Raw genomic sequence first — 25,503 nt, 5'->3', positions numbered from 1 at the left:
GAGCTCTCTGCTGTACATAATTTTTCCCTAACGTATGTCAAGTCATCAGTCTTAAAGAGAAAAAGTGTGACAAGTTGGACAATGCTGCCACACCACATTTGGAAAAGCCCTCTCCACGAAAGACAGACTCGATGCGGCGTGTGTTTCAACAAGTCGAGAATCTTACGTGTTTCACTCAGAAAGATCCGTCTGCTGCTTTCCGCTTATTCGCCCAGAAAGGTTTTGTAGTGTGATTCGATGGACGTCCAATCGAATGCAACTGCCACACAATTAGAATTAATTTATAAAATTAAAGAATGACTATTCGTGCTGACTCCTCGAAAAGCCTGCATTCGCTGACATTTCACGTACGTATCTACTACAGAAGTAAGAGAGTAGTTTCGCAATCACACAGTTTCTCTGTGCTCTGTCAAAATTTGTTTTTAACGTTTTTGAAGCTGCGTTCCGTTTTGGATCTTTTGACTCTTGAATTCCTTTCTTGTAACACAGTTCAGACCCCTTTATTTGTTGTTTTAATTTCTGTGAGATTTAAGCTCGTATAAGTGGTATCTCACCCGATCTCACTATTCACAACGTTAACTTACAACTCACTGAACGGACAGTTCATAATGTTGTGAAAAAACTAAAAATAACTACAAACGGCACAGGGCAGTTTTGAACCCGCTTCCTCCGCTTGATAGTCCAACAACCCGACCACTTTTTTTTTTTTTTTTAGTCTCAATTTGTGCATCGCATTTGGCCCCGTCGGACGTCCCCTGACATCTGTTGAAGTTCATTGTTGAGCCATTCACTCAGTTTTTTTATTGCAGAGGACAGCTAACCCTCTGACCGAACACGCTGAGCTACCGTGCCGGCACTTAACTTCGGCGCCGCGGCTGTTCACCTCCGGTCAGTATTACACTCGTTCAGCTTGGACCGTTCACTATTTTTTTTCACAGCCAGTAAACCTTCTTCCTGTTTTCATGCTTGATCTGTGTTCAGTTCCGAAGGAGGAGGGGAGGGGGGGGGGGGGTGGTACTGATGCTCTTGAAGTCTGAGGCTTAACTGGAGCCGACCAGCGATGGACGACTGGTTAAGTCAGCGTTGACAGGGGAAGCTAAACTCGTCTTTCTGGAAGTGTGGCGCTACCCACTCTTTCCACTGATGCGCTTCAGTGCCTTCTATATGCCGTTTCGCGGCGCTGTGCCGGTCGGTGTGCAGTCGATGCCTTAGGACTGCAGACACACCCTCTCAACCAGCTAATTTTCCTATTCCCTCCTGGGTGCTTCAATATTTTTGGCAGGTAGTGTAGTTCCAAAAGATCTGCACGACAACAGTTACTTCCAAGTAATCTCTGTGTCACCCAATTACGTTATTTTATCAAATTCCAAACCGAAGGAGTAATTCACTGGCGTCATTAGCTGACCAAAATTTGGACGTAGTTTGTAAATAGTGATGTTTCGTCTTGCTGTTGTTGTTGTGGTCTTCAGTCCTGAGACTGGTTTGATGCAGCTCTCCATGCTACTCTATCCTGTGCAACCTTCTTCATCTCCCAGTACCGACTGCAACCTACATCCTTCTGAATCTGCTTAGTGTATTCATCTCTTGGTCTCCCTCTTCGATTTTTACCCTCCATACTGCCCTCCAGTACTAAATTTGAGATCCCTTGATGCCTCAGAACATGTCCTACCAACCAGTCCCTTCTTCTTGTCAAGTTGTGCCACAAACTCCTCTTCTCCCCAATTCTATTCAGTACCTCCTCATTAGTTATGTGATCTACCCATCTAATCTTCAGTATTCTTCTGTAGCACCACATTTCGAAAGCTTCTATTCTCTTCTTGTTCAAACTATTTATCGTCCATGTTTCACTTCCATACATGGTTACACTCCATACAAATACTTTCAGAAACGACTTCCTGACACTTAAATCTATACTCGATGTTAATAAATTTCTCTTCTTCAGAAACGCTTTCCTTGCCATTGCCAGTCCACATTTTATATCCTCTCTACTTCGACCATCATCAGTTATTTTGCTCCCCAAATAACAAAACTCCTTTACTACTTTAAGTGTATCATTTCCTAATCTAATTCCCTCAGCATCACCCGACTTAATTCGACTACATTCCATTATCCTCGTTTTGCTTTTGCTGATGTTCATCTTATATCCTCCTTTCAAGACACTGTCCATTCCGTTCAACTGCTCTTCCAAGTCCTTTGCTGTCTCTGAAGGAAGTAGAATGTCATCGGCGAACCTCAAAGTTTTTATTTCTTCTCCATGGATTTTAATACCTACTCCGAACTTTTCTTTTGTTTCCTTTATTGCTTGCTCAATATACATTTTGAATAACATTTACAACCCTGTAACCCTGTTTCGTCTTACATGAAAAAAATTTGGACGCGCACTGGAATTCGAACCTGAGTCTCCTGATCATTTTTTCTTCTTTCATCCCAATAGCTGGAAGTGCATGCAAAAATCCCCCTTTCGTTAATGACCTGTACCAAGACAATATTTTGCAATAGCAGATTTGCTTGGCTGTTGTAAAGGTGAGTGACTTTTACGATCAGTATGACGTGGCAGAACTCAAAGGAATACGGTAAGCGTACACCTTATGCAAACCAAGATCATCCTATACGGAGGTTAAATGGACCTTATCTTAGATAGTGGTCGAGGAACGCATTTCGATTCATATTTCCGTAAAATACGACCAGCTCTACTGGAAATGCTCCATGCTTTAGGCAAAGAGTCGGTAGACTTTGGTGCCACCTTGGTACTACCATCACGCTCCCAGTGCAACGTTCGTCGATAGTGCAACGCACGTCTGATCTGTGTTTCACTATAACCATTCCGACGAAAGATGACATCAACATGGGCTAACTCAGCTGATGCTCTCAGGGACCGAGATAGCGTGGGCCCTATGAGTGAGTAAGGAGAACCCATTCACCCTGAGCTAGATGGTGGCAACTATCAGCGTGTAGATACAAGTCAGTGTGAGTAGGCTTCCTCTGAACGGCATGTCCATCGTACCATCAGCTTTCCTTCTGAACAACACCTCAAGGAAGGGAATGCAGCCATCTTTTTGACCCCATTTCGAAACATTCCGGTGAACTGAACTCAGATGTTATAAAAAGTTGTTCTGGTTCTCACTGCCACGGGGCCGAATAAGAAAAGCATCGTCTACACGCCGGAAAAAAATACGCAGCTTTAGAAACCACCACAGGACCTCAAAAGCCACCGTCCCCAAGGCACGTTCCTCGAAGTGTTTGAGCGAGTCTGACATCCTTGTAAGTTCTGATGTGGTCTCTCTCTTCACTCACATTCCTTCGTCTGATTCGTTACGATTCATTGAGTTTAGATTTCACTCACATTCCTTCGTCTGATTCGTTACGATTCATTGAGTTTAGATTTGCTGTTGAATTAACGAAGCTATTTCGGCATGTATTGACTTCCAATTGATTTTTATTTAATTATGCTACGAGCAGACAGATGGAGTTGCAGTGGGAAGCTCATTGTCACCTGCTATTGCCAATTTGTGTCCCTGATTACTAGTTAAAGACGCCACCCTCAGGTCACGGGTTCATTTTTTCTAATTTAAGAAAAATATACTTCAAATAAAGATGGCTGAAACTGGAAACCAGTCTTATTTGTTTTTTACATTTTTTCGACTAACGGTACTTTAATTTTTTTCATGTTAAGCCTATCTTTAAGCGAATTTTTATTGCTTTGCTCTCTTGCCGACACGATGCAACTGAGATATAACAAACTAGAGCCGATGTAAAGTTAGATTACTTTCAATTTTTTAGCTGAAGCTAAGTATGGCCTTTTCCGAATATTAAAGAATACTGATTTAAATTGATTGTTTTCTTAACAACCTGAAGAGTGATAGATTTATAATAATGTTTGAATCCCTTAAGATATTTTTTCCTCTTTTCGGCATATTTTTTAAGGAAATATAATTAGCTAAATAGGAATCCTCCATATCAAAATATTGTAGCAGTGCTGCTCTATACTGCGTTCGTTTTCCCCACAGCACCTTCAGTTTGATTTAATCCAGATGTCTTTATACTATGATGTCATGTTATGTTATGTTATGTTATGTTAACGGGGGACCTAGAACCGACGGAGAGGCTCCGTCCGCAGTGGTCCACAATCCCCCAGGGAACGTCTCGCACCAGACGTGTGTAACCACTACGTTTGCGTGGTAGAGTAATGCTAGTCTACGCGTACGTGGAGAACTTGTTTGCGCAGCAATCGCCGACATAGTGTAGCTGAGTCGGAATAAAAGGAACCAGCCCGCTTTCGCCGGGGCAGATGGAAAACCGCCTTAAAAACCATCCACAGACTGGCCAGCTCCCGGACCTCGACACTAATCCGCCGGGCGGATCCGTGCCGGGGACCGGCGCTCCTTCCCGCCCGGAATTACACTATGACAGATATTGTGGGTAAGTTAGCCACAATAAATAACATACAGATCGAAATGCTGAATAAGAACTAATTTATTTGCTGCTTGTAAATATACACACAACATTAATCTGCACACTTACAAGAAGGGAATGTGCTAAGTACCACAGAGACAGCTGCAACATTTATAACCGTGCAATAATTCACTAACTCGTTTTCCATAAGCATGTTAGTTCGACAAATGTATCAAATGAACCGACATTTACTTAGCTATATTACACAAGCAGAAAAGACCAAGGTCATTAGGCAGATGCGCTATCCATTATACCACACTGACACTGTAGCTTCAATATCTGCGTGGAGTACCGAGTACGTCTGGCGTCTGCATTGGCGATTCGGATTCCGGCTCACGCCGCAGCCCATGGTGCTATTTGGAGTGCCAGTGTGGCACGACAGCCAGCGCATCTGCCTAGTAATGCAGGAGAACCAGGTTAGAATCTTTCCGCTGCCACAAATTTTAATTCATTGCTTCAGCCTAAATCATTAGTGTAAATTAGGATGAGACTCAATATGTCTCAGAAACGTCAACTGTATATGGTGCGTAAATATTCAAGAACTTGAAACTATGTCATGCAAGTACAGAATATCCGTCGGTGCCGGCCGCTGTGGCCGAGTGGTTCTGGGCGCTTCAGTCCGGAACCGCGCTGCTGCAACGGTCGCAGGTTCGAATCCTGCCTCGGGCATGGCTGTGTGTGATTTCCTTAGATTATTTAGGTTTAAGTAGTTCTAAGTCTAGGGAACTGATGACCTCAAATGTTAAGTCCCATAGTGCTCAGAGCCATTTGAACCATTTTTATCCATCGGCGTTGAATCTTTCAAGACATGCACTCCACTTTTAAATGCGCCGGTTTCGACCGCGGTACCAAACAAGCTGCAGTGACGGCTTCCCACGTGCACACACTGTCGCGTCGTTACTTGCTCTCGTGGATGCAATTACGGGAACTCTTAGCCGTGCTCTCTAGTGCAGCCCAGAAGAAGTTTATGCAGAAAGCGTGAAGGCTTGGCTTGAGATGGCTATCGCTGTTGCCTCACCTCACGCGACACGGCTTGCTCCGTAGCTTGCTGCGAGAGCAAGCAGACATGTCTCGGGAGGGAGAAGGAAAGAACCGCTCCGCAGCGCACTCTCCATTTCGTCGAGAGGCAGGGGCACGCCTAAAAGGCGGTCATTAACGACCAGCAAGCGCGATGGCGGGCGAGCAGGTTAACAAGTCAGTAAAACATCACGTGGGTGGAGGCGAGGCGAAATGTGTTCCTCGACCGCTCGATCGTTCCAGAGCTGTTGCGCTGGAACCGCATAGTCACTGGTCAGGATGTAGGTAGTGTGCTGTTCTCTGCTGAGAAGAGTGTGTGCGACAGGAATGCGGCAGTACGTAGAGCAGAATAATACACGTCGCTCTAAAAACATTAGCGAAGTGCATGTGTGTCAACTTTGCATAATTGACTTGTTCACGCGCAAGCGATGCAAATATACAAGGTGTCTATAAAGTCCCTTACTGCTTATATTTTAACGTTAAAAATTTTGGCTTTTTTTGTGGGTAATATGAAAAAATGCGCGCAACAGAAGAAAGAGCAGCTATTGTTGCTGACCGACTGCATCCGGGACTATGTGGTTCAAAACGGTTCAGATGGCTCTGAGCACTATAGGACTTAACATCTGAGGTCATCAGTCCTCTAGAAATTAGACCTACTTAAAGCTAAGGACATCACACACATCCATGCCCGAGGCAGGATTCGAACCTGCGACCGTGGCGGCCGCGCGGTTCCAGACTGAAGCGCCTAGAACAGCTCGGCCACATCGGCCGGCTGGAACTATGTGAATAACTCGTTTCTTGGGAGATAAATTGCCGCCGCACGGGATTAGCCGAGCGGTCTAAGGCACTGCAGTCATGGACTGTGCGGCATTTTTCTTTAGATGAATTGGCCATCTATCGCCATGACTGTGCTTCCCGCTCGCCCGAATTGACGCTAGTGGACATTTTCACCTGGGGATTTATCAAGTCCAAGGTGTATCGAGTGAAAATCAATAACCTTCAATAATTTAAAGGCCGCAATTTTGCAGATGCGGAACAAACAAAGCCAGCTACGTTAGCAACGATGTTTCAGGCTACACAGGAACAATGGAACTTGTGCTTTCATCTGCAGGGTCATGACACTGAAATGAACTAAATTTGTATCAGGAAATGTCTCAGTGCTCGTTCATGATGTTTGTAGCCCATAATAAAGTGCTTAAGGGGAAACTGCTAAGTGACACTATAAACTACCTGTATTATTGAATCATCACACCATCTCAGCGTACTGATATTATCGGAATAGTGTCAGTCAAGGTCTCAATTTCTGTAGCTACGATATGGCAGTGAGGGATAAATACACTGCGTGACAAAAAATAAACTAAAATAAAGCATTCAGAAAATGATGTCGGATGTCAATCTTACTTCTTACTCATACAAATCATCGGTGAATATATAAATGATTACAGTTCCGATTCTCTGCGACAAACAGAGCGACCACCAGAGCTCACACAACTCTGAGACATGGAAAGGTCTTGATCGCGCAATTCTTTATTAATCGTTATGCGTTTCAGAATTTCGTAGCCAGACTAAAGATTTAAATCAAAGTTTAGTCAACAGCTCACATAAGCGAGCACATAGACTAAATATAGCGCCTTTATCTATTCGAAGTTAACTAGGTTTTCACTAAAGTTTCATTTAAATGTTCAGACTGATCATGAAATGTTGAAACGCACAACGTTTAATAAAGAACTGTGCGATAAAGACCTTTCCGTATTTCAAACTTGTGACAAGTCTGAATGGATCAGCTGCCTCTGACATGGATGTATTTCTCTATCGAGTAATAAGACCACTAGTGTGTATTATTGTTGTTCGTGTTTAGTATTGTTACTGGACTGGCAGGGCATATTGGGGCATGAACAGCGTTAGATACCGGCCGGTGAGGCCGAGCGGTTCTAGGCGCTTCAGTCTGGAATCGAGCGACCGATACGGTCGCAGGTTGGAATCCTGCCTCGGGCACGGAAGTGTGTGATGTCCTTAGGTTTAAGTAGTTCTAAGTTCTAAGGGACTGATGACCTCAGATGTTAAGTCCCATAGTGCTCAGAGCCATTTGAACAGCGTTAGATGTCGAGTGGAAGTCTGCGAACACGTGCGAGACTGCGTTATAGGTACCTGACGGAGTTTGAAATGGGCGTGACAGTAGCCCTCCAGTTGCCTGACTGGTCGAACCGCGCAGTGTTCATGTTTGTGGGGCATTCAGATGAGACAGTGGCTTGATGTTGGAGTACATGGGAATGAAAGAGCAGGTATAGAGGTAGACACCAAATATGAGCCACGTAAGCCAAAACTGGTATAAAACGTTTGTTGTTTGTGTTGGAATGAAGCATAACTGCATAAAACATTTATTTGCGCTTTTTTTGGTATGAATGCCGAAGAAATAAGTTTCTATCCGAAACGAAGCAAAGCAATAAAAGATTCGAGATGTTCAGAAAAACGTGTAGTACGGGCCATACAACAAAGCAGAGGTTAACAAATAAATTAACCTGCTTGTATATCAAATTATAATATGATAAAAACACAGTTGGTTAAAAAACTTTTCAAATTCTGCAAGACAGTTCTAATTGTTCCTTCATAAAATTCTGGTAGGAGTCTTCACTTGCTAGTTTCGTTTCTCTGTTAAATCTGTGAGGCAGTTTTAAATTTTCTGTAAGATCGTAAACGAACGTATAAAACTCAATTTTAGCTAGCGGCATTAACCTGGCACCTAAATCTCTCTTGTGCACAGCAAGCATTTCTTCGGAATTTTCTTCAAATATTTGTTTGAAAAAACCGCGTCTGAGGTGTCGTAGATGTCGCCGATTCCCCTGCAATTCGTTTTAATCTCTTTTTTGCTGTAGTTCTATTAAAACGATTTGCAGCAGTCCTTTCGTTCATTTCGTCTCCTAATCCGCTTGCTTCATTGCAGTCTCGAACCACTCCCTTCGATCCTTACTTTTATGGTTCGTTCCACCTGTCTTTGGTAATGATCATACCATCTGACTGATATTTCACAACAAACAACGGCGGGAACAGAAACAGGGATTTCCTTATTAAGATACAATCGGGTTACAACAGTTGTGGGTCAGCTTACCATAGGAGAGGATAAAACGGCTTCTCTAGCCAACCATCATTGCATTCGCCCGTGCCAGAGAGGGTACTAAGTGATACTGTCAAGTGGGTTAATCCTGCCAAGTATTTTTGTAAATGTGAGACGACTGCACAATCACTGAAGAAATATCATATACCATCTCAACTCGTTTCTTCCTCTCCTTCTGGGTGCTTCATTTTTTTTTTTTTTTTGTCTCGCCATGTAGTTTATTAATTGTGCTCTAGGTGGGACGGGGCGGTGATAGTTTCCCTGTGATTTTTGCTTACAGTGAGTATTTGATGTGTGCATGGATGTTTCACGAGAATTTTGACCTATACTACTGACGCTGTAAATACAAAAATTGGCAGGAAAAGTCAATGTCAAAGGTAAAGTTCGTCGCCCTTTGTACGAGAGAAACATTACATAGAACACGCATGCATGAAAATAATATTCGTATCAATCACTGCGTACTAAACACAGTGTTTCAACGCATAAACTAAGTGAATGCCAGCAACGAAACACGACGCAACAGACTTACATCAAAGTTTGCCAGCAGAACTATAATTTTCGAACGGCCAATACTACTATCATAAGTAGCCGCGGAACAGTAGGGGCTTTGAAGTACTTCGTTGCCGTACAAAAGAGTGGGATCTGCCATCATTTTGTAGATTTTCATCTGGCTGTCTTTCAACAATTATAACTAACCTGCACATTCACACTACAGTAACTTCCGATGTCTTGCTCGCCGCTTACGTAATTATGTAGCGGAGGTAAGTACTGATACTTTTACGAGACAGGTGTTTCTACACTAAAAGTATTGGAGCAGTTTTACCATTTTGAAAAAACGCGCTTTATTCATATCTGTACATGAAAAATAGTTATAGGTACCAACAACTGATGTAACACGTGAGTAGGAGTCAATAAATAGCGAAAAATTCTCAAAGTTTTTAGGTGCACTTACCGATTACAAACTGAAAGAGGCACATTTCTGAGTTTCTCAAACAAGTAAGTTCAGCTCTCTTCGTACAATTGGTAATCTTGGAAACAAACAAATTAATGTTTTGCACATTTCCACTCAACAACGTCTGATGGAATAATTTCATATGGTAACTCATCACTTAGAAAGAAAGCATCAATTACATAAAAGCGAGCAGTAAAAAGAATATGTGGTGTTTACTCACGGAAGTCATGTAGCTACCTCTTTAAGGAGCTAGGCATTTTAATTACGCTGTTAAAAAAATGTGTGTGAAATCTTATGGGACTTAACTGCTAAGGTCATCAGCCCCTAAGCTTACGCACTACTTAACCTAAATTATCCTAAGGACAAACACTAACACCCATGTCCGAGGCAGGAATCGAACCTCCGCCGGGATCAGCCGCTCAGTCCATGACTGCAGCGCCTTCGGACTAGAACAGTGCACCAGAAGAACTGCTACTTGTGTTCCATATCCATTATTTGCATGCACGTCCTAAAGACCGCTCGGTTAATCCCGCGCGGCAATTATGCTGTCATAATACATATTTTCACTAGTGGAATTCGTCATAAGTTATCCTTCACAATTAGAGAAGAACAGTAGTGTCCATGCCTACAACACTACATGGAAAATGACCTTTATTACCAATTTTTAAGGCTTTCAGTGGCTCAGAATGTAGTCTAATATGCAGCAATAAAAATTATCCTTCTCTACTTAGAGACACTCATTCTTAAGGTTATTTTGTTGAAAATCAGTCTGTCTGTTTATAGGGGGCGGCATCATGCAGCACACTTAGTCTTTTGCGGATGTGTATTGAACTTCACGCTTACGAAGGTAGACGATAATGGACTTGGTAGTGGTTGTATTACTGTGGCTGTAGTACGTGATCCTAAAGTAGACACTGAAGCAGGGCAGGAGACTTTTAACGGTCGAGAAATTATTGATTATCGGGCATTTCAGACGTGTGAAGTATGAAACAGAGATAGAGGTACATCTTATTATAAGTCCTCAATGCCGTTGGTTCTCAGGACGAGGAATCATCGTAAAATAAATGCGTCAGAGTCTGTGTCCATATGGATTAAAGGAGCTCTTAACTGTAGCAAGATTAAAGTTGTTGCTGATGTAATACATTGTTATAGAAACTGAAATAAACTAGCTATCCTTTCCTTATCTCCCATGAGATCAAAAAAAGAAAAAAAAACAGTCTACACGTTGATCTTGCCAGAAGCCGAGTTTGGTAAAATCTCGTCATCCCAGGGCCAGCGAATACTAAAGGACGTCTAATGTAGCCAGGAAGCCCCTACACGTTTGAGGCAACTTACTTTGAAACGTCATGTTTAAGGAAGAAGAACGGACCCAAAACTGAATCTTGTGGGACTCTCTTCGTATACAATTAATTAATTATCTTTAGGATTTACCTGACGATGAGCACATACCTCGAAACATATTGCGGAAATCAAACACTTCAAGCAACGCAACAAAAAACCTGTTTATAAATTTCATCAAACGGTCACGGTCGAATATAACCGATACGGTTATAAACCGTTTGGTGGAGCCGCTTCGTCGACTTGGCATCGAGGCTTGGACGGGTGTGCAGCAGCGACAAGTTTGGGCGGCATTCCGCGACCGGCCGTGGAGAAAGTCGCTCCATTTGCAGCGCGCGACGCAGCGGTTGATAGGCTCGTTCTCCTAGCGGGGCAGCCCGGGTGAAGCAGGAGGAGGAGGAGGAGGTGGGTCCACTGCCCGCTCCGCTTGCGACACCTCGCCAGCGTTCAGCGCTCTGTGCTCTACATTGCCCTCTTATACTGTCTCTCCTCTGGACAGCCGCGCACACATTTGCATTAATATTTCCTGCTCCAATCCGTCTCTCAGCGGTATCCAGCTTTGCTACACGCACACTGCTTTATATGATCGTTAGATAACCTGGGCAGTCCAGGAAAGTGATTGCTCACGACTGCGATGTCGTCATCTTTCTTCTCACTGAAAAGTATGTGAAGTTTCAATCAAGTGGCAGTATTACAATGGTAAAGCTACCATTCCAATTTATGGTCCATGATCATTAAAAACTGAAACTAAAATCAATTTATTGACATTAGGGGAAAGGAAGTTGTTGTGCGGTCGAAAAAGACATGTGATGCAACTTTCCATCCTAGTCAAATCCTGCTCCTCTGCTTGACTAATCGAACCTACATCCATTTGAACCCCACACTTCTCTTCAGAGCCGAACGACAATTCCTAGATGCCTCGTGATGTGTCCTACCAACCGATCCATTCTATTAGTCAAGTAGTGCCATAAATTTCTTTTCTTCCCAACTTAATTTAGTTCCTCTTCATTCGTTATGCAACCTACCCATCTAATTTTCATCATCCTTCTGTAGCATCACATTTCAAAGCTACTATTTCCTTATTGTCTGAATTGTGTATCGTTCACATTTCATTTCTGTGCCATGCTACATCCCCAACAAATACCTTTGTATAAACTTCCTACAACTTAAATTCATATTCATTGTTGACCTCAATCAGTTAGCTTGCTGTCCAAGGTTAGACAGTTACATATTCCACAGACCATTTCTACTATTCTTTTATCGAAATGATGGAAATTTGTGGTGAGGACTATGGGACCAAACTGCTGAGGTCATCGGTCCCTAGGCTTACGCACTACTTAACCTAACTTAAAGTAACTTACGTTAAGAGCAACACACGCACCCATGCCCAAGGGAGGACTCGAACCTCCCACGGGGAGAGCCGCGCGAACCGCAAGACGACAGAGACAGCACGGCTACCCCGCGCGGCTATCGAAATGATGTTGAAGGGCCAGTTTACAGGGTAACGTATTCATGCTTATATTGTATGTCAACCGGGGGCCTAGAAACGACAGAAGCTCCGTCCCCGCAAGTGCCGCAGTGGTCCACAATCCCACGACGACTGCCGCAGTCCACTTCACCCCTCCGCCGCCCCACACCGAACCCAGGGTTATTGTGCGGTTCGGCCCCCGGTAGACCCCCCCCCCCCCCTCCAGGGACCGTCTCACACCAGACGAGTGTAACCCCTATGTTTGCCGTGGTAGAGGAATAGTGGTGAACGCGTACGTGGAGAACTTGTTTGCGCAGCAATTGCCGACATAGTGTAACTGAGGCGGAATAAGGGGAACCAGCCCGCATTCGCCGAGGCAGATGGAAGACCGCCTAAAAACCATCCACAGTCTGGCCGGTTCACCGGACCTCGACACAAGTCCACCGGGCGGACTCGTGCCGGGGACCAGGCGCTCCTTCCCGCCCGGAAAGCCGTGCGCACGGCCAGCCGTTCGGGCCGTATTCATGATTAGTGTTAACATTAATGAACACATTATTTTCAGTCCTAGCCATGCAGCTAGACTTAAAAACAAGTTTTGGAACAGAACGAGTTGTCCAGGAGAAATGATTTTAAGTTCGATTTAAAACTTACTTTTTACTTGTCAAGCATTTTGTGGCATTGGATAAATGATAAAAATTTTTTGTTGCTAACAGTAATTTATCCTGCTGCCGGAAGTGCGACTGCTTTACGACTACTGGAGTCTATTAACGAAGTGTGCTGCATGATGCCGCCCCCTGTAAACAGACAGAGTGATTTTCAACAAAATAACCTTAAGAACAAGTGTCTCTAAGTGGAGAAGGATAATTTAAAAGCGAATTAGTAACTTTAATTTTGCTTGGCATACTCCCTTTCATTTGGAGAAGTGACTGGTTCATAGGCAAGACGCAACGCATATACACGACGCAGAGTGCCTGCGCCCTGCCGCCTCTCACTGGCATGACCAATACGAAAATGACGGTATGGCCAGTGAACATTTTCCAGAATGCAATTTTCACTCTGCAGCGGAGTGTGCGCTGATATGAAACTTCCTGTTACCAACTGAGATACCCAAGCTCGACTCACGCCCGCTCCTCACAGCTTAACTTCCGCCAGTACCTCGTCTCCTACCTTCCGAACTTTAGAGAAGCTCATTTTCGGAACAACCCCCAGGCTGTGGCTAAGCCATGTCTCCGCAATATCCTTTCTTTCAGGATTGCTAGTCCTGCACTTTCGCAGGAGAGCTTCTGTAAATTTTGGAAGGTAGGAGACGAGGTACTGGCGGAAGTGAAGCTGTGAAGAGGGGTCGTGAGTCGTGCTTGGGCACGTCGGATGATACAGCACTTGCCCACGAAAGGCAAAGGTCTCGATTTCGAGTCTCGGTCCGGCACACAGTTTTAATCTGCCAGGAAGTCTGAGTGAATATTTCATCTAACAAAAGTGATGTATCACCTCTCGACGTTTGGTGCAAAGTTTTTGGAACAACCTGTATATGTGAATGGCCTTCCATTTAACATTCATCAAACAGAATTAGTCCTCTTTAGAGACGATACTAGTGCTGCAATAAATCCCTTTAGTGAGAAAACGACAGAAGAGGTTATTAATGACGTTTTTCAAAGAGTTATGAAGTGGTTCTCAGAAAATTGACTTAATTCTGAGAAGACACAGCTATAATCATAACAGGCGCATATGAACAATTGAAGTAGCACATGAAAAGGAGTCAGCAAACAGGGTAGAAGGCTGTACATTGTTGGATATACTTATTGATGAATACTTTAACTAGAAGTACCTTATCACTCAGCTGCGTAAAAAATTGAATTCAGCTTCTATTTCTCTTCATGTAATTGCTAGTCTTGGAAACGAACATATGAATCTCTCGACGTATTCTGCGTATTTTCGCTCAATAATGACTTACAAATTTCCTGGGAGAACTCATCATTTACGAAGAACGTACTGATTTAGCAAAAACGAGCGGTTAGAATAATATGTTACTGTACCATAACTATACATATATATTCGCTAGTAAAATTCGTCATGAACAACCCATCGCATTTTGAGACGGATATAGACGTCCATACCTAAAACATTAAAGGAAAATTGACTTTTATTACCCATTATGAAAACTGACAGTGGGGCAGAAAGGAACTGAACATATAGCAACAATAGTGTTACATAATTTGTCTATAAATATCGTACATGTCAGTCCTAAATTCGAATATGTGTAGTGATATTTTCGTGTTGAATATAGTGTGTGCACGCCGTAATTTGTAACTAATTTACTTTTTTTCATATAGTTCAACAACTGTAACCCTGTATCTATATATGTATATGTAGATGATGCATTTCGTTGATGGTTTCGGTTTTCTGCTTGTATCTGCAGAGGACGTCAGATGACTCGCCGAGGTCTTCGCGGGGCAGCCGCAAGTTCGACAGCACGAGCGCGCGCGAGGAGCTGGGCGTGTCGGCCGCAGACTGGGAGGCGGCCGTGACGCCGTCTCTGGGGGCGGCGCGATCCGCCGGCCCCCGCAGGGGGCCCTCCGCCTCCAGGGGGCAGTCACAGCAACAGTCCCAGCAGCAGACCGCCTCCAGGAGGAGGCCGGCCGCCCCAGTCGCGCGCCCCAAGATCGACCTGCAGGTACGGACACGAGAAACCGACCCGTTTAATCCGATACCGGTATTTGTTTAATCTCGGCTACAACATCTTTGTTTTTCATTTTTAGGTTTCCGTACCTCAATCTATGAAAACGGAACCCTTATAGGATAGCTTTCTTGTCCATCTGTCTGTCTGTTTCTCTGTCTGTACGATTGTTAAGAACCCTTTACCTCAGGAACGGTTTAATGTGTCAAGTTCAAATTTATGTCAACTATCAAGTCGCAAAGAATTGTAGACCGATGACATGACACATTGTCATCCATAAAAATACAATCGTTGTTTGGCTGCAAAAGTGCTCCAAGTAACAGAACATAACCAATTGGTTCAGGAGTCCAGGGAAGGCGATGTCGCGCTGTTAGCAAAGGTACTCCCGTTGGTCGTCTGTTGCCACAGCCCATTAACACCAAATTTCGCCGCACAGTCCTAACGGATATGTTCGTTGTGCGTCTCACATTGATTTCTGCGGTTTTGTGACACAGTGTCGCTTGTCTTTTAGCACTGACAGCTCTACGAAAACACTTTGGCTGTCGGCCACTGCGTTTACCGTGGCAAGAGGTAATGCCTGAAATGTGGTATTCTCGGCGCACCCTTGACACTATGGATCTCAAAATATTGAGTTCCCTAACAATTTCCGAGAGATTTACGAACCAGGTTTTAAATTGTAAGACATTTCCAGGGGCAGATGTGGACTCTGACCACAATCTATTGGTTATGACCTGTAGATTAAAACAAGAAACTGCAAAAAGGAGGGAACTTAAGGAGATATGACCTGGAGAAACTGAAAGAACCAGACGTTGTACAGACTTTCAGGGAGAGCGTAAGGGAACAATTGACAGGAATGGGGGAAACAAATACAGTAGAAGAAGAATGGGTAGGTCTGAGGGATGAAGTAGTGAAGACAGCAGGGGTCAAGTAGGTAAAAAGACGAGGGCTAGTAGAAATCCTTGGGTAACAGAAGAAATATTGAATTTAATTGATGAAAGGAGAAAATATAAAAATGCAGTAAATGAAGCAGGCAAGAAGGAATACAAACATCTCAAACATGAGATCGACAGGAAGTACAAAATGGCTAAGCAGGGATGGCTAGAGGACAAATGTAAGGATGTAGAGGCTTATCTCACTAGGGGTAAGATAGATACTGCCTACAGGAAAATTAGAGAGACCTTTGGAGATAAGAGAACCACTTGTATGAACATAAAGAGCTCCGATGGAAACCCAGTTCTAAGCAAAGAAGGGAAAGCAGAACGGTGGAAGGAGTATATAGAGGGTCTATACTAGGGCGATGTACTTGAGGACAATATTATGGAAATGGAAGAGGATGTGGATGAAGATGAAATGGGAGATACGATACTGCGTGAAGAGTTTGACAGAGCACTGAAAGACCTGAGTCGAAACAAGGCCCCCGGAGTAGACAACATTCCATTGGAACTACTGACGGCCTTAGGAGAACCAATCCTGTCAAAACTCTACCATCTGGTGAAAAAGATGTATGAAACAGACGAAATACCCGCCGACTTCAAGAAGAATATAATAATTCCAATCCCAAAGAAAGCAGGTGTTGACAGATGTGAAAATTACCGAACAATCAGTTTTATAAGCCACAGCTGCAAAATACTAACACGAATTCTTTACAGACGAATGGAAAAACTAGTAGAAGCCGACCTCGGGGAAGATCAGTTTGGATTCCGTAGAAATGTTGGAACACGTGAGGCAATGGAATGGGGGAAACTACTTATCTTAGAAGAAAGATTAAGGAAAGGCAAACCTACGTTTCTAGCATTCGTAGACTTAGAGAAAGCTTTTTACAATGTTGACTGGAATACTCTCTTTCAAATTCTAAAGGTGGCAGGGGTAAAATACAGGAAGCGAATGGCTATTTACAATTTGTACAGAAACCAGATGGCAGTTATAAGAGTCGAGAGTCATGAAAGGGAAGCAGTGGTTGTGAAGGGAGTGAGACAGGGTTGCAGTCTCTCCCAGATGTTATTCAGTCTGTATATTGAGCAAGCAGTAAAGGAAACAAAAGAAAAATTCGGGGTAGGTATTAAAATCCATGGAGAAGAAATAAAAACTTTGAGGTTCGCCGATGACATCGTAATTCTGTCAGAGTCAGCAAAGGACTTGGAAGAGCAGTTGAATGGAATGGATAGTGTCTTGAAAGGAGGATATAAGATGAACATCAACAAAAGTAAAACGAGGATAATGGAATGTAGTCGAATTAAGTCGGGTGCTGCTGAGGGAATTAGATTAGGAAATGAGACACTTAAAGTAGTAAAGGAGTTTAGCTATTTAGGGAGCAAAATAGCTGATGATGGTCGAAGTAGAGAGGATATAACATGTAGACTGGCAATGGGAAGGAAAGCGTTTCTGAAGAAGAGAAATTTGTTAACATCGAGTATAGATTTAAGTGTCAGGAAGTCATTTCTGAAAGTATTTGTATGGAGTGTAGCCATGTATGGAAGTGAAACATGGACGATAAATAGTTTGGATAAGAAAAGAATAGAAGCTTTGGAAATGTGGTGCTACAGAAGAATGCTGAAGATTAGATGGGTAGATCACATAACTAATGAGGAAGTATTGAATAGGATTGGGGAGAAGAGAAGTTTGTGGCACAACTTGGCCAGAAGAAGGGATTGGTTGGTAGGACATGTTCTGAGGCACCAAGGGATCACCAATTTAGTATTGGAGGACAGTGTGGAGGGTAAAAATCGTAGAGGGAGACCAAGAGATGAATACACTAAGCAGATTCAGAAGGATGTAGGTTGCAGTAGATACTGGGAGATGAAGAAGCTTGCACAGGATAGAGTAGCATGGAGAGCTGCATCAAACCAGTCTCAGGACTGAAGACCACAACAACAACAACAAACAGAATGTCCCATGCGTCTAGCTTCAACTACCATTTCACGTTAAAAGTCGGTTTTTCCCATCGTGCGACCATAACCACACTAGAAACTTTTTCACATGAATCATCTAAATGCAATTGACAGCTGTGCCAATGCACGGCCCTTTTATACCTTGCGTACGCGATACCGCCACCACCTGTAAATGTGCATATCGCTATCCCATGACTTTGGTCACCTCTGTGTACTTTTCTGTGTTGTGTGACCACCGAAGGCGCAGAATGATCTTCTACGCGGTACATGACTTCATAGTCCACTGCATGCAGTTCAGTCCCCACTATTCGCTCTGAAACTGGGTGAGAAGGATATGCATTCACTGACAGAAGCAGTTCCTCATGGGTTTGAAACAGACAGCCATTGAAAAGGATTGACACTTGTCTCCGGTCCCTGACGGTTATGATCCGTTTATGACCACTGATCGTACGCTTTGCTACAAGCCTACGAGCGGCGCACCATTTATTGTAGACAGTGGATAGCCTGCTTTGATCTCGCTGTTGTTCGCGTCTTCCTCAACGAGAGCAGGGGTCTGCCACACAGCAAGTGGAGCACTTAAAATTACTTTGCGGGCTGTCAACCCATACCCATCGTAGAGATACGATACACTGTAAATAAAATATTTAAATATTGTTTGTACGAGCTTCGTAATGAATTACATTCCATACCTTACGTACCTGCTTGAAGAACTATTTTCCCCAAATATGCTTCACAAGAAAGGAGGCGGAACAAGGGTGGACAACTTCTGCTCTATATCACTTAATCAACTCTTCTGAGGTAGACTATCCGAAACCTGCTTCATTCAGTGATATAACCTGTTCAAATACGATTGACTATCGTAGCAAGCTACCCACATTTGAGATATTTTGGTCATTCATTCTACTTTTTTTTGTCAAAAATTGTTAATCCTCTATACCAGGTAGGTCTTACATAAGAAATTGACGGTCCTTTTACTACTGATGTTTTATACTGAACGTATTTTCTCAGCTTTTCCTCATACTGTTTCCTTTATTTCATTCCTCTATTTACTCCTTACAAGTAGACAGAATATTGTAAAATTTCGTGCATTCTCATTTACTTTTCTCAATGCAGATTATTTCAAACGAAAGTTTTTATACTTTAAAGTTGTGAAAGTTGCTTTCTTTACTGAAGAACGTAGACTATGATTCTGTCATTTTAGAATAACATAATGATAGATTACGATAATTTCTTGAGTCCTCTGCATTAGTAAAGCAGCAGCAGCAGTTAGGCCCAAGCCTTCTTTTTGCCATTGCAAGTTCCCTGTAGTAGCTGGCTCCTTGAATTTTTCAGTCATTTTGATATTATAGGAATTTCCGATAGGTACTGGCACACAATGATCTATGCAGAATGCTTGGGGAAGGGCTAATGCAGTTCCTTAGTGTACGTCTCTACTGCTCCTGTCTTCCGTTATACCTTTGGGTTTTCGAAGCAATTCCTTCCATTCTGTAGCAGTCATCTCGAATGGACATTTATAAACGGTTATTCCCACTGATTTGAGGCGTGATGTTACGTCCGCGAGAAAGAAATCCGTCCAGACCTAAAATACAGTAAATTTGAGATTCTACCAGCACTTAATTCAACGATGAGGAGCGTAAGGGAGGGGCTGATGATGCGAGAAATGAAGTTATAATTATCATAGAGATGCTGATTCATTAACTATTACAATAAGCAATAATAAAGAATCATCATATGTGATGCAGATACAAGTTCTTAATCTGAATGGTTGATATATTCGGTTATCTCGAAACTTCCCCTTTGAATGTAAAGAAAGACTTTGCTGGAAAACTTCTGCGTTATTTGATACTAAAACAACTGAGTAAAACTGAACGTACTCAGACAGTTTTCTCTTTACTTAATCTGATCATTTCTAAACTGACACACAATATTTAAGCGCAACGCAGTCTGACTTTTAGTAATCCCTACAAAAGAATAGCCCTGACTAACAATAACCTGACCTTTATGAATCACTTACCTCACCAAAATCTTCGTTTCTCGAACTACTGGAATACAACGAGAGCCAATACTGCCAGTTAAATAAAAGATTCTAACTACTGAAGGCACTAACTACTCAGAGGCATATAGTTAGCAAATGAAAGATTTTGATAGAGAACAAACAATGTATTTACCTTAATAGTGTTCAAAAGTCATAATATACACTCCTGGAAATGGAAAAAAGAACACATTGACACCGGTGTGTCAGACCCACCATACTTGCTCCGGACACTGCGAGAGGGCTGTACAATCAATGATCACACGCACGGCACAGCGGACACATCAGGAACCGCGGTGTTGGCCGTCGAATGGCTAGCTGCGCAGCATTTGTGCACCGCCGCCGTCAGTGTCAGCCAGTTTGCAGTGGCATACGGAGCTCCATCGCAGTCTTTAACACTGGTAGCATGCCGCGACAGCGTGGACGTGAACCATATGTGCAGTTGACGGACTTTAAGCGAGGGCGTATAGTGGGCATGCGGGAGGCCGGGTGGACGTACCGCCGAATTGCTCAACACGTGGGGCGTGAGGTCTCCACAGTACATTGATGTTGTCGCCAGTGGTCGGCGGAAGGTGCACGTGCCCGTCGACCTGGGACCGGACCGCAGCGACGCACGGATGCACGCCAAGACTGCAGGATCCTACGCAGTGCCGTAGGGCACCGCACCGCCACTTCCCAGCAAATTAGGGACACTGTTGCTCCTGGGGTATCGGCGAGGACCATTCGCAACCGTCTCCATGAAGCTGGGCTACGGTCCCGCACACCGTTAGGCTGTCTTCCGCTCACGACCCAACATCGTGCAGCCCGTCTCCAGTGGTGTCGCGACAGGCTTGAATGGAGGGACGAATGGAACCTGTCGTCTTCAGCGATGAGAGTCGCTTCTGCCTTGGTGCCAATGATGGTCGTATGCGTGTTTGGCGCCGTGCAGGTGAGCGCCACAATCAGGACTGCATACGACCGAGGCACACAGGGCCAACACCCGGCATCATGGTGTGGGGAGCGATCTCCTACACTGGCCGTACACCTCTGGTGATCGTCGAGGGGACACTGAATAGTGCACGGTACATCCAAACCGTCATCGAACCCATCGTTCTACCATTCCGAGACCGGCAAGGGAACTTGCTGTTCCAACAGGACAATGCACGTCCGCATGTATCCCGTGCCACCCAACGTGCTCTAGAAGGTGTAAGTCAACTACCCTGGCCAGCAAGATCTCCAGATCTGTCCCCCATTGAGCATGTTTGGGACTGGATGAAGCGTCGTCTCACGCGGTCTGCACGTCCAGCACGAACGCTGGTCCAACTGAGGCGCCAGGTGGAAATGGCATGGCAAGCCGTTCTACAGGACTACTTCCAGCATCTCTACGATCGTCTCCATGGGAGAATAGCAGCCTGCATTGCTGCGAAAGGTGGCAATACACTGTACTAGTGCCGACATTGTGCATGCTCTGTTGCCTGTGTCTATGTGCCTGTGGTTCTGTCAGTGTGATCATGTGATGTATCTGACCCCAGGAACGTGTCAATAAAGTTTCCCCTTCCTGGGACAATGAATTCACGGTGTTCTTATTTCAATTTCCGGGAGTGTATATACAGAGTGGTCCATTGTTAGTGATCGGTCGAAATGTCTCAATAAATAAGCATCAAACGAAGAATCTACAAAGAATGAAACTCGTCTAGCTTGAAGGCGCTATGGCTGGCACGCTAGATGGTGCTGCCATAGGTCAAACGGATATCAACTGCGTTTTTTTAAATAGGAACCCCCATTTTTATTACATATTCATGTAGTACGTAAAGAAATATGGATGTTTTAGTTGGACCACTTTTTTCGATTTGTGGTAGATGGTGCTGTAATAGTCACAAAGGTATAAGTACGTGGTATCACGTAACATTCCGCCAGTGCGGACGGTATTTGCTTCGTGATACATAACCCTTGTTAAAGTGAACCATTTACCAGTTGCGGAAAAGGTCGATATCGCGTTGATGTATGGCTATTGTGATCAAAATGCTCAAGGGGCGTGTGCTATGTATGCTGCTCGGTATCCTGGACGACATCATCCAAGTGTCCGGACCGTTCGCCGGATAGTTACGTTATTTAAGGAAACAGGAAGTGTTCAGCCACATGTGAAACGTCAACCACGACCTGCAACAAATGATAATGCCCAAGGTGTTTTAGCTGCTGTCGCGACTAATCCGCACATCAGTAGCAGACAAATTGCGAATCTCAAAAACGTCGATGTTGAGAGTGCTACATCAACATCGATTGCACCCGTACCATATTTCTATGCACCAGGAATTGCATGGCGACGACTTTGAAAGTCGTGTACAGTTCTGCCACTGGGCACAAGAGAAATTAGGGGACGATGACAGATTTTTTGAACGCGTTCAATTTGGCGACGAAGCGTCATTCACCAACAGTGGTAACGTAAACCGGCATAATATGCACTATTGGGCAACAGAAAATCTACGATGGCTGCGACAAGTGGAACATCAGCGACCTTGGTGGGTTAATGTATGGTGCGGCATTTTGGAAGGAAGGATAATTGGCCTCCATTTTTATCGATGGCAATCTAAATGGTGCAATGTATTTCCTACGTAATGTTCTACCGATGTTACTACAAGACGTTTCACTGCATGACACAATGGCGATCCGATACATAACTCGCGTGCGGTTGAAGCGGTATTGAATAGCATATTTCATGACAGGTGAATTGGTCGTCGAAGCACCATACCATGGCCCACACGTTCACCGGATCTGACATCCCCGGATTTCTTTCTGTGGGGAAAGTTGAAAGATATATGCTATCGTGATCCACCGACAACGCCTGACAACATGCGTTAGCGCATTACTATTGCTTGTGCGATCATTACGAAAGGCGAACTACTCGCTGTTGAGAGGAATGTCGTTACACGTATTGCCAAATGCAATGAGGTTGACGGACATCATTTTGAGCATTTATTGCATTAATGTGGTATTTACAGGTAAACACGCTGTAACACTATGCGTTCTCACAAATGATAATTTCACAAAGGTACATGTATCACATTGGAACAATCGAAATAAAATGTTCAAACGTACCTACGTTCTGTACTTTAATTTAAAAAAACTACCTGTTACCAAATGTTCGTCTAAAATTGTGAGCTATATGTTTGTGACTATTACAGCGCCATCTATCACAAATCGAAAAAAGTGGTCCAACTAAAACATTGATATTTCTTTATGTACTACACAAATATGTAGTAAAAATGGGGGTTTCTATTAAAAAAAAAACCACAGTTGATATCCGTTTGACTTATGGCAACCTCATCTAGCTGGCCACCCATAGCACCCCTTTTAAGCTAGACTAGTTTCGTTCTTTGTAGTTTTTTCGTTTGACGCTTATTTCGTGAGATATTTGGCCCAGTCACGATCAATGGACCAGGCGGTCGGAGTGGCCTTTCGGTTCTAGGCGCTACAGTCTGGAACCGAGCGACCGCTACGGTCACAGGTTCGAATCCTGCCCCGGGCATGGATGTGTGTGATGTCCTTAGGTTAGTTAGGTTTAATTAGTTCTAAGTTCTAGGCGACTGATGACCTAAGAGATAAAGTCGCATAGTGCTCAGAGCCCTTTGAGCCATTTGATCGATGGACCTCCCTGTATATATAATTTCCTGGCATCCAGTACGACAAATTTGCTTTTTCTGACGAATACAAGTCCAGATCGTCCGCTCATATTAACATGTGAAAACTCTGATATCTCTCTCCCCACATTCACCACTGCTGTCGGCTCACCTCCAACAGCCCAACGCTACGCGCTGTTCTCATCCAACTGTCCAACTCTACACTAACGAATAATCCAACAATGAGTCCAACCAGCCACAGACTGCACACAGTGCAGTCAGCGATTTTATATAGAGCGCTATGTGGCGCCACCAACATAAAAAGTTAAACAGCTTAGTTACAATCTTAGCTGTGAAAGCTAGTAATATAGTAAGTAGTTTAATGAAAAAAGAACAGAATGTGAGAAACCCATCACTTTTGCCAAAAAAAATATAATAATTCATGCTTGTCCAAAGGAACTTTGCATCGTAATCAGAATAACAGGAACTTTGCATCGTAATCAGAATAACACAGGCACTGCAATATCGTATTTATCTGACAATACTGGGCAAGCGACTTAAAAGTACAACGTCTGAGCTGTACGGGAATATACATAATGGATGTACGAGTACAGGTCGTAGACGCATGGTTGGCGACACATAGAAATTTGCTTCTGGCCGTGAGTCGTGCACGAATAGCCAAATGGTAAGGCGACCGCTCGCGATAAGCGGGAAACCCGGGTTCGAGTCCCGGTCCGGCACGAATGTTCACTGTCATCATTCTGTCCTACTGCTGATGGTTGTCGTTTTTCGCAGTTGCGAATTCAGTTAATGTATCGCGTTATTTGATGCGCTCTCAGGCAGTCCCGTTGTTGCAGTCGCTGGAGGTAGAGCAGGTGGCGGCGTCTTCGGTGATCGCTCCGGTGACGCAACAGTTCGTCTCGCGGCGCCCCTCTGCAGAGAAGGGCCGCTCGGCGCCGGCGCCGGCCGTGGCGGCGCGCCGCAGGGACGTGGAGACGCCGGGCGCCGCCCCCGAGTCAGCGGCACCCACACGGCGCCGCCCGCAGCCCAGCAGCGACGCAGACCTGGCGGCCGTCGCGTTCGAGCCCACCTCGTACACCCGGCGCCGCCCCTCTCCGTCCGCCTCCAGCAGCGAGCTGTCCGGCGGCACCTACGAGGGCTCGTCTTCCAGCCGCAGGCGGCCCGCGGCCGCGCCGCCCACCGCCGCCCCCGCACCTGTCGCCGAGCCTCCCGCGCCTCCGCCGGAGCCGTCCACTACGACGACCACCACCACCACTACCACTACTACTACACCGGCGCCCGCTCCGGAGACACCTTCCACTCAAGAAAGGGTAAGACTGCAAAGCACCGTTTCGTGTTGCCCACTTACATTCCCATCTAGTAAATCCGAAACTATACCTCGAGTTCCTCAACGAAGCGTGATAGACCCTGTGCTGTTTTATATCTATACCAGCACCGGCTACGCCGTGCCAAACTTCACGCGGCACGAGCGTGCGAAGATGGACCGGTCAAGGCTCCGCTTTTATTGTACTTCCCGGAAGTACTCGCTTTTTTTCTTTTTTGGGTCATCAGTCTACTGACTGGTTTGATGCGGTCCGCCTGAATTCCTCCCTGTGCCAACCTCTTCATCTCTGAGTAGCACTTGCAACGTACGTCCTCAATTACTTGCTGGATCTATTCCAATCTCTGTCTTCCTCTACAGTTTTTCCCTCTACAGTCCTCTCTAGTACCATGGAAGTCATTCCCCCCTTTGTTAATACATGTACTATCATCATTTCCCTTCTCCTTATCAGTGTTTTACACATATTTGGAAAATTATGGTAAGGTCTTATAGGACCAAACTGCTTACACACTACTTAATCTAACTCAAACTAACTTGCGCTAAGGACGACACATACACACCCATGCCCGAGGACTCGAAACTCCGACGGTGAAAGCCACGTGGACCGTGCAAGACGCCGAAGACCGCACGGC

General features: G+C 44.4%; 1 protein-coding gene across 11 annotated transcripts in view; it reads left to right on the top strand.

Moving 5' to 3' along the window:
* LOC126354916 (mucin-17-like) overlaps positions 1-25,503 on the top strand; it is a 518,430-nt gene that overhangs the window by 216,973 nt on the left and 275,954 nt on the right. For all 11 annotated transcript variants that reach the window (XM_050004997.1, XM_050004993.1, XM_050004988.1 and 8 more), the window contains exons 3-4: positions 14,756-15,010; positions 24,387-24,860. In XM_050004997.1, the coding sequence (XP_049860954.1) occupies positions 14,756-15,010; positions 24,387-24,860 (729 nt within the window). The remainder of the gene's footprint in view (positions 1-14,755; positions 15,011-24,386; positions 24,861-25,503) is intronic.

The sequence above is a fragment of the Schistocerca gregaria genome, chromosome 3, assembly GCF_023897955.1.
Source record: "Schistocerca gregaria isolate iqSchGreg1 chromosome 3, iqSchGreg1.2, whole genome shotgun sequence".
NCBI lineage: Eukaryota > Metazoa > Arthropoda > Insecta > Orthoptera > Acrididae > Schistocerca > Schistocerca gregaria.
This window is presented reverse-complemented; position numbering and strand designations above follow the sequence as displayed.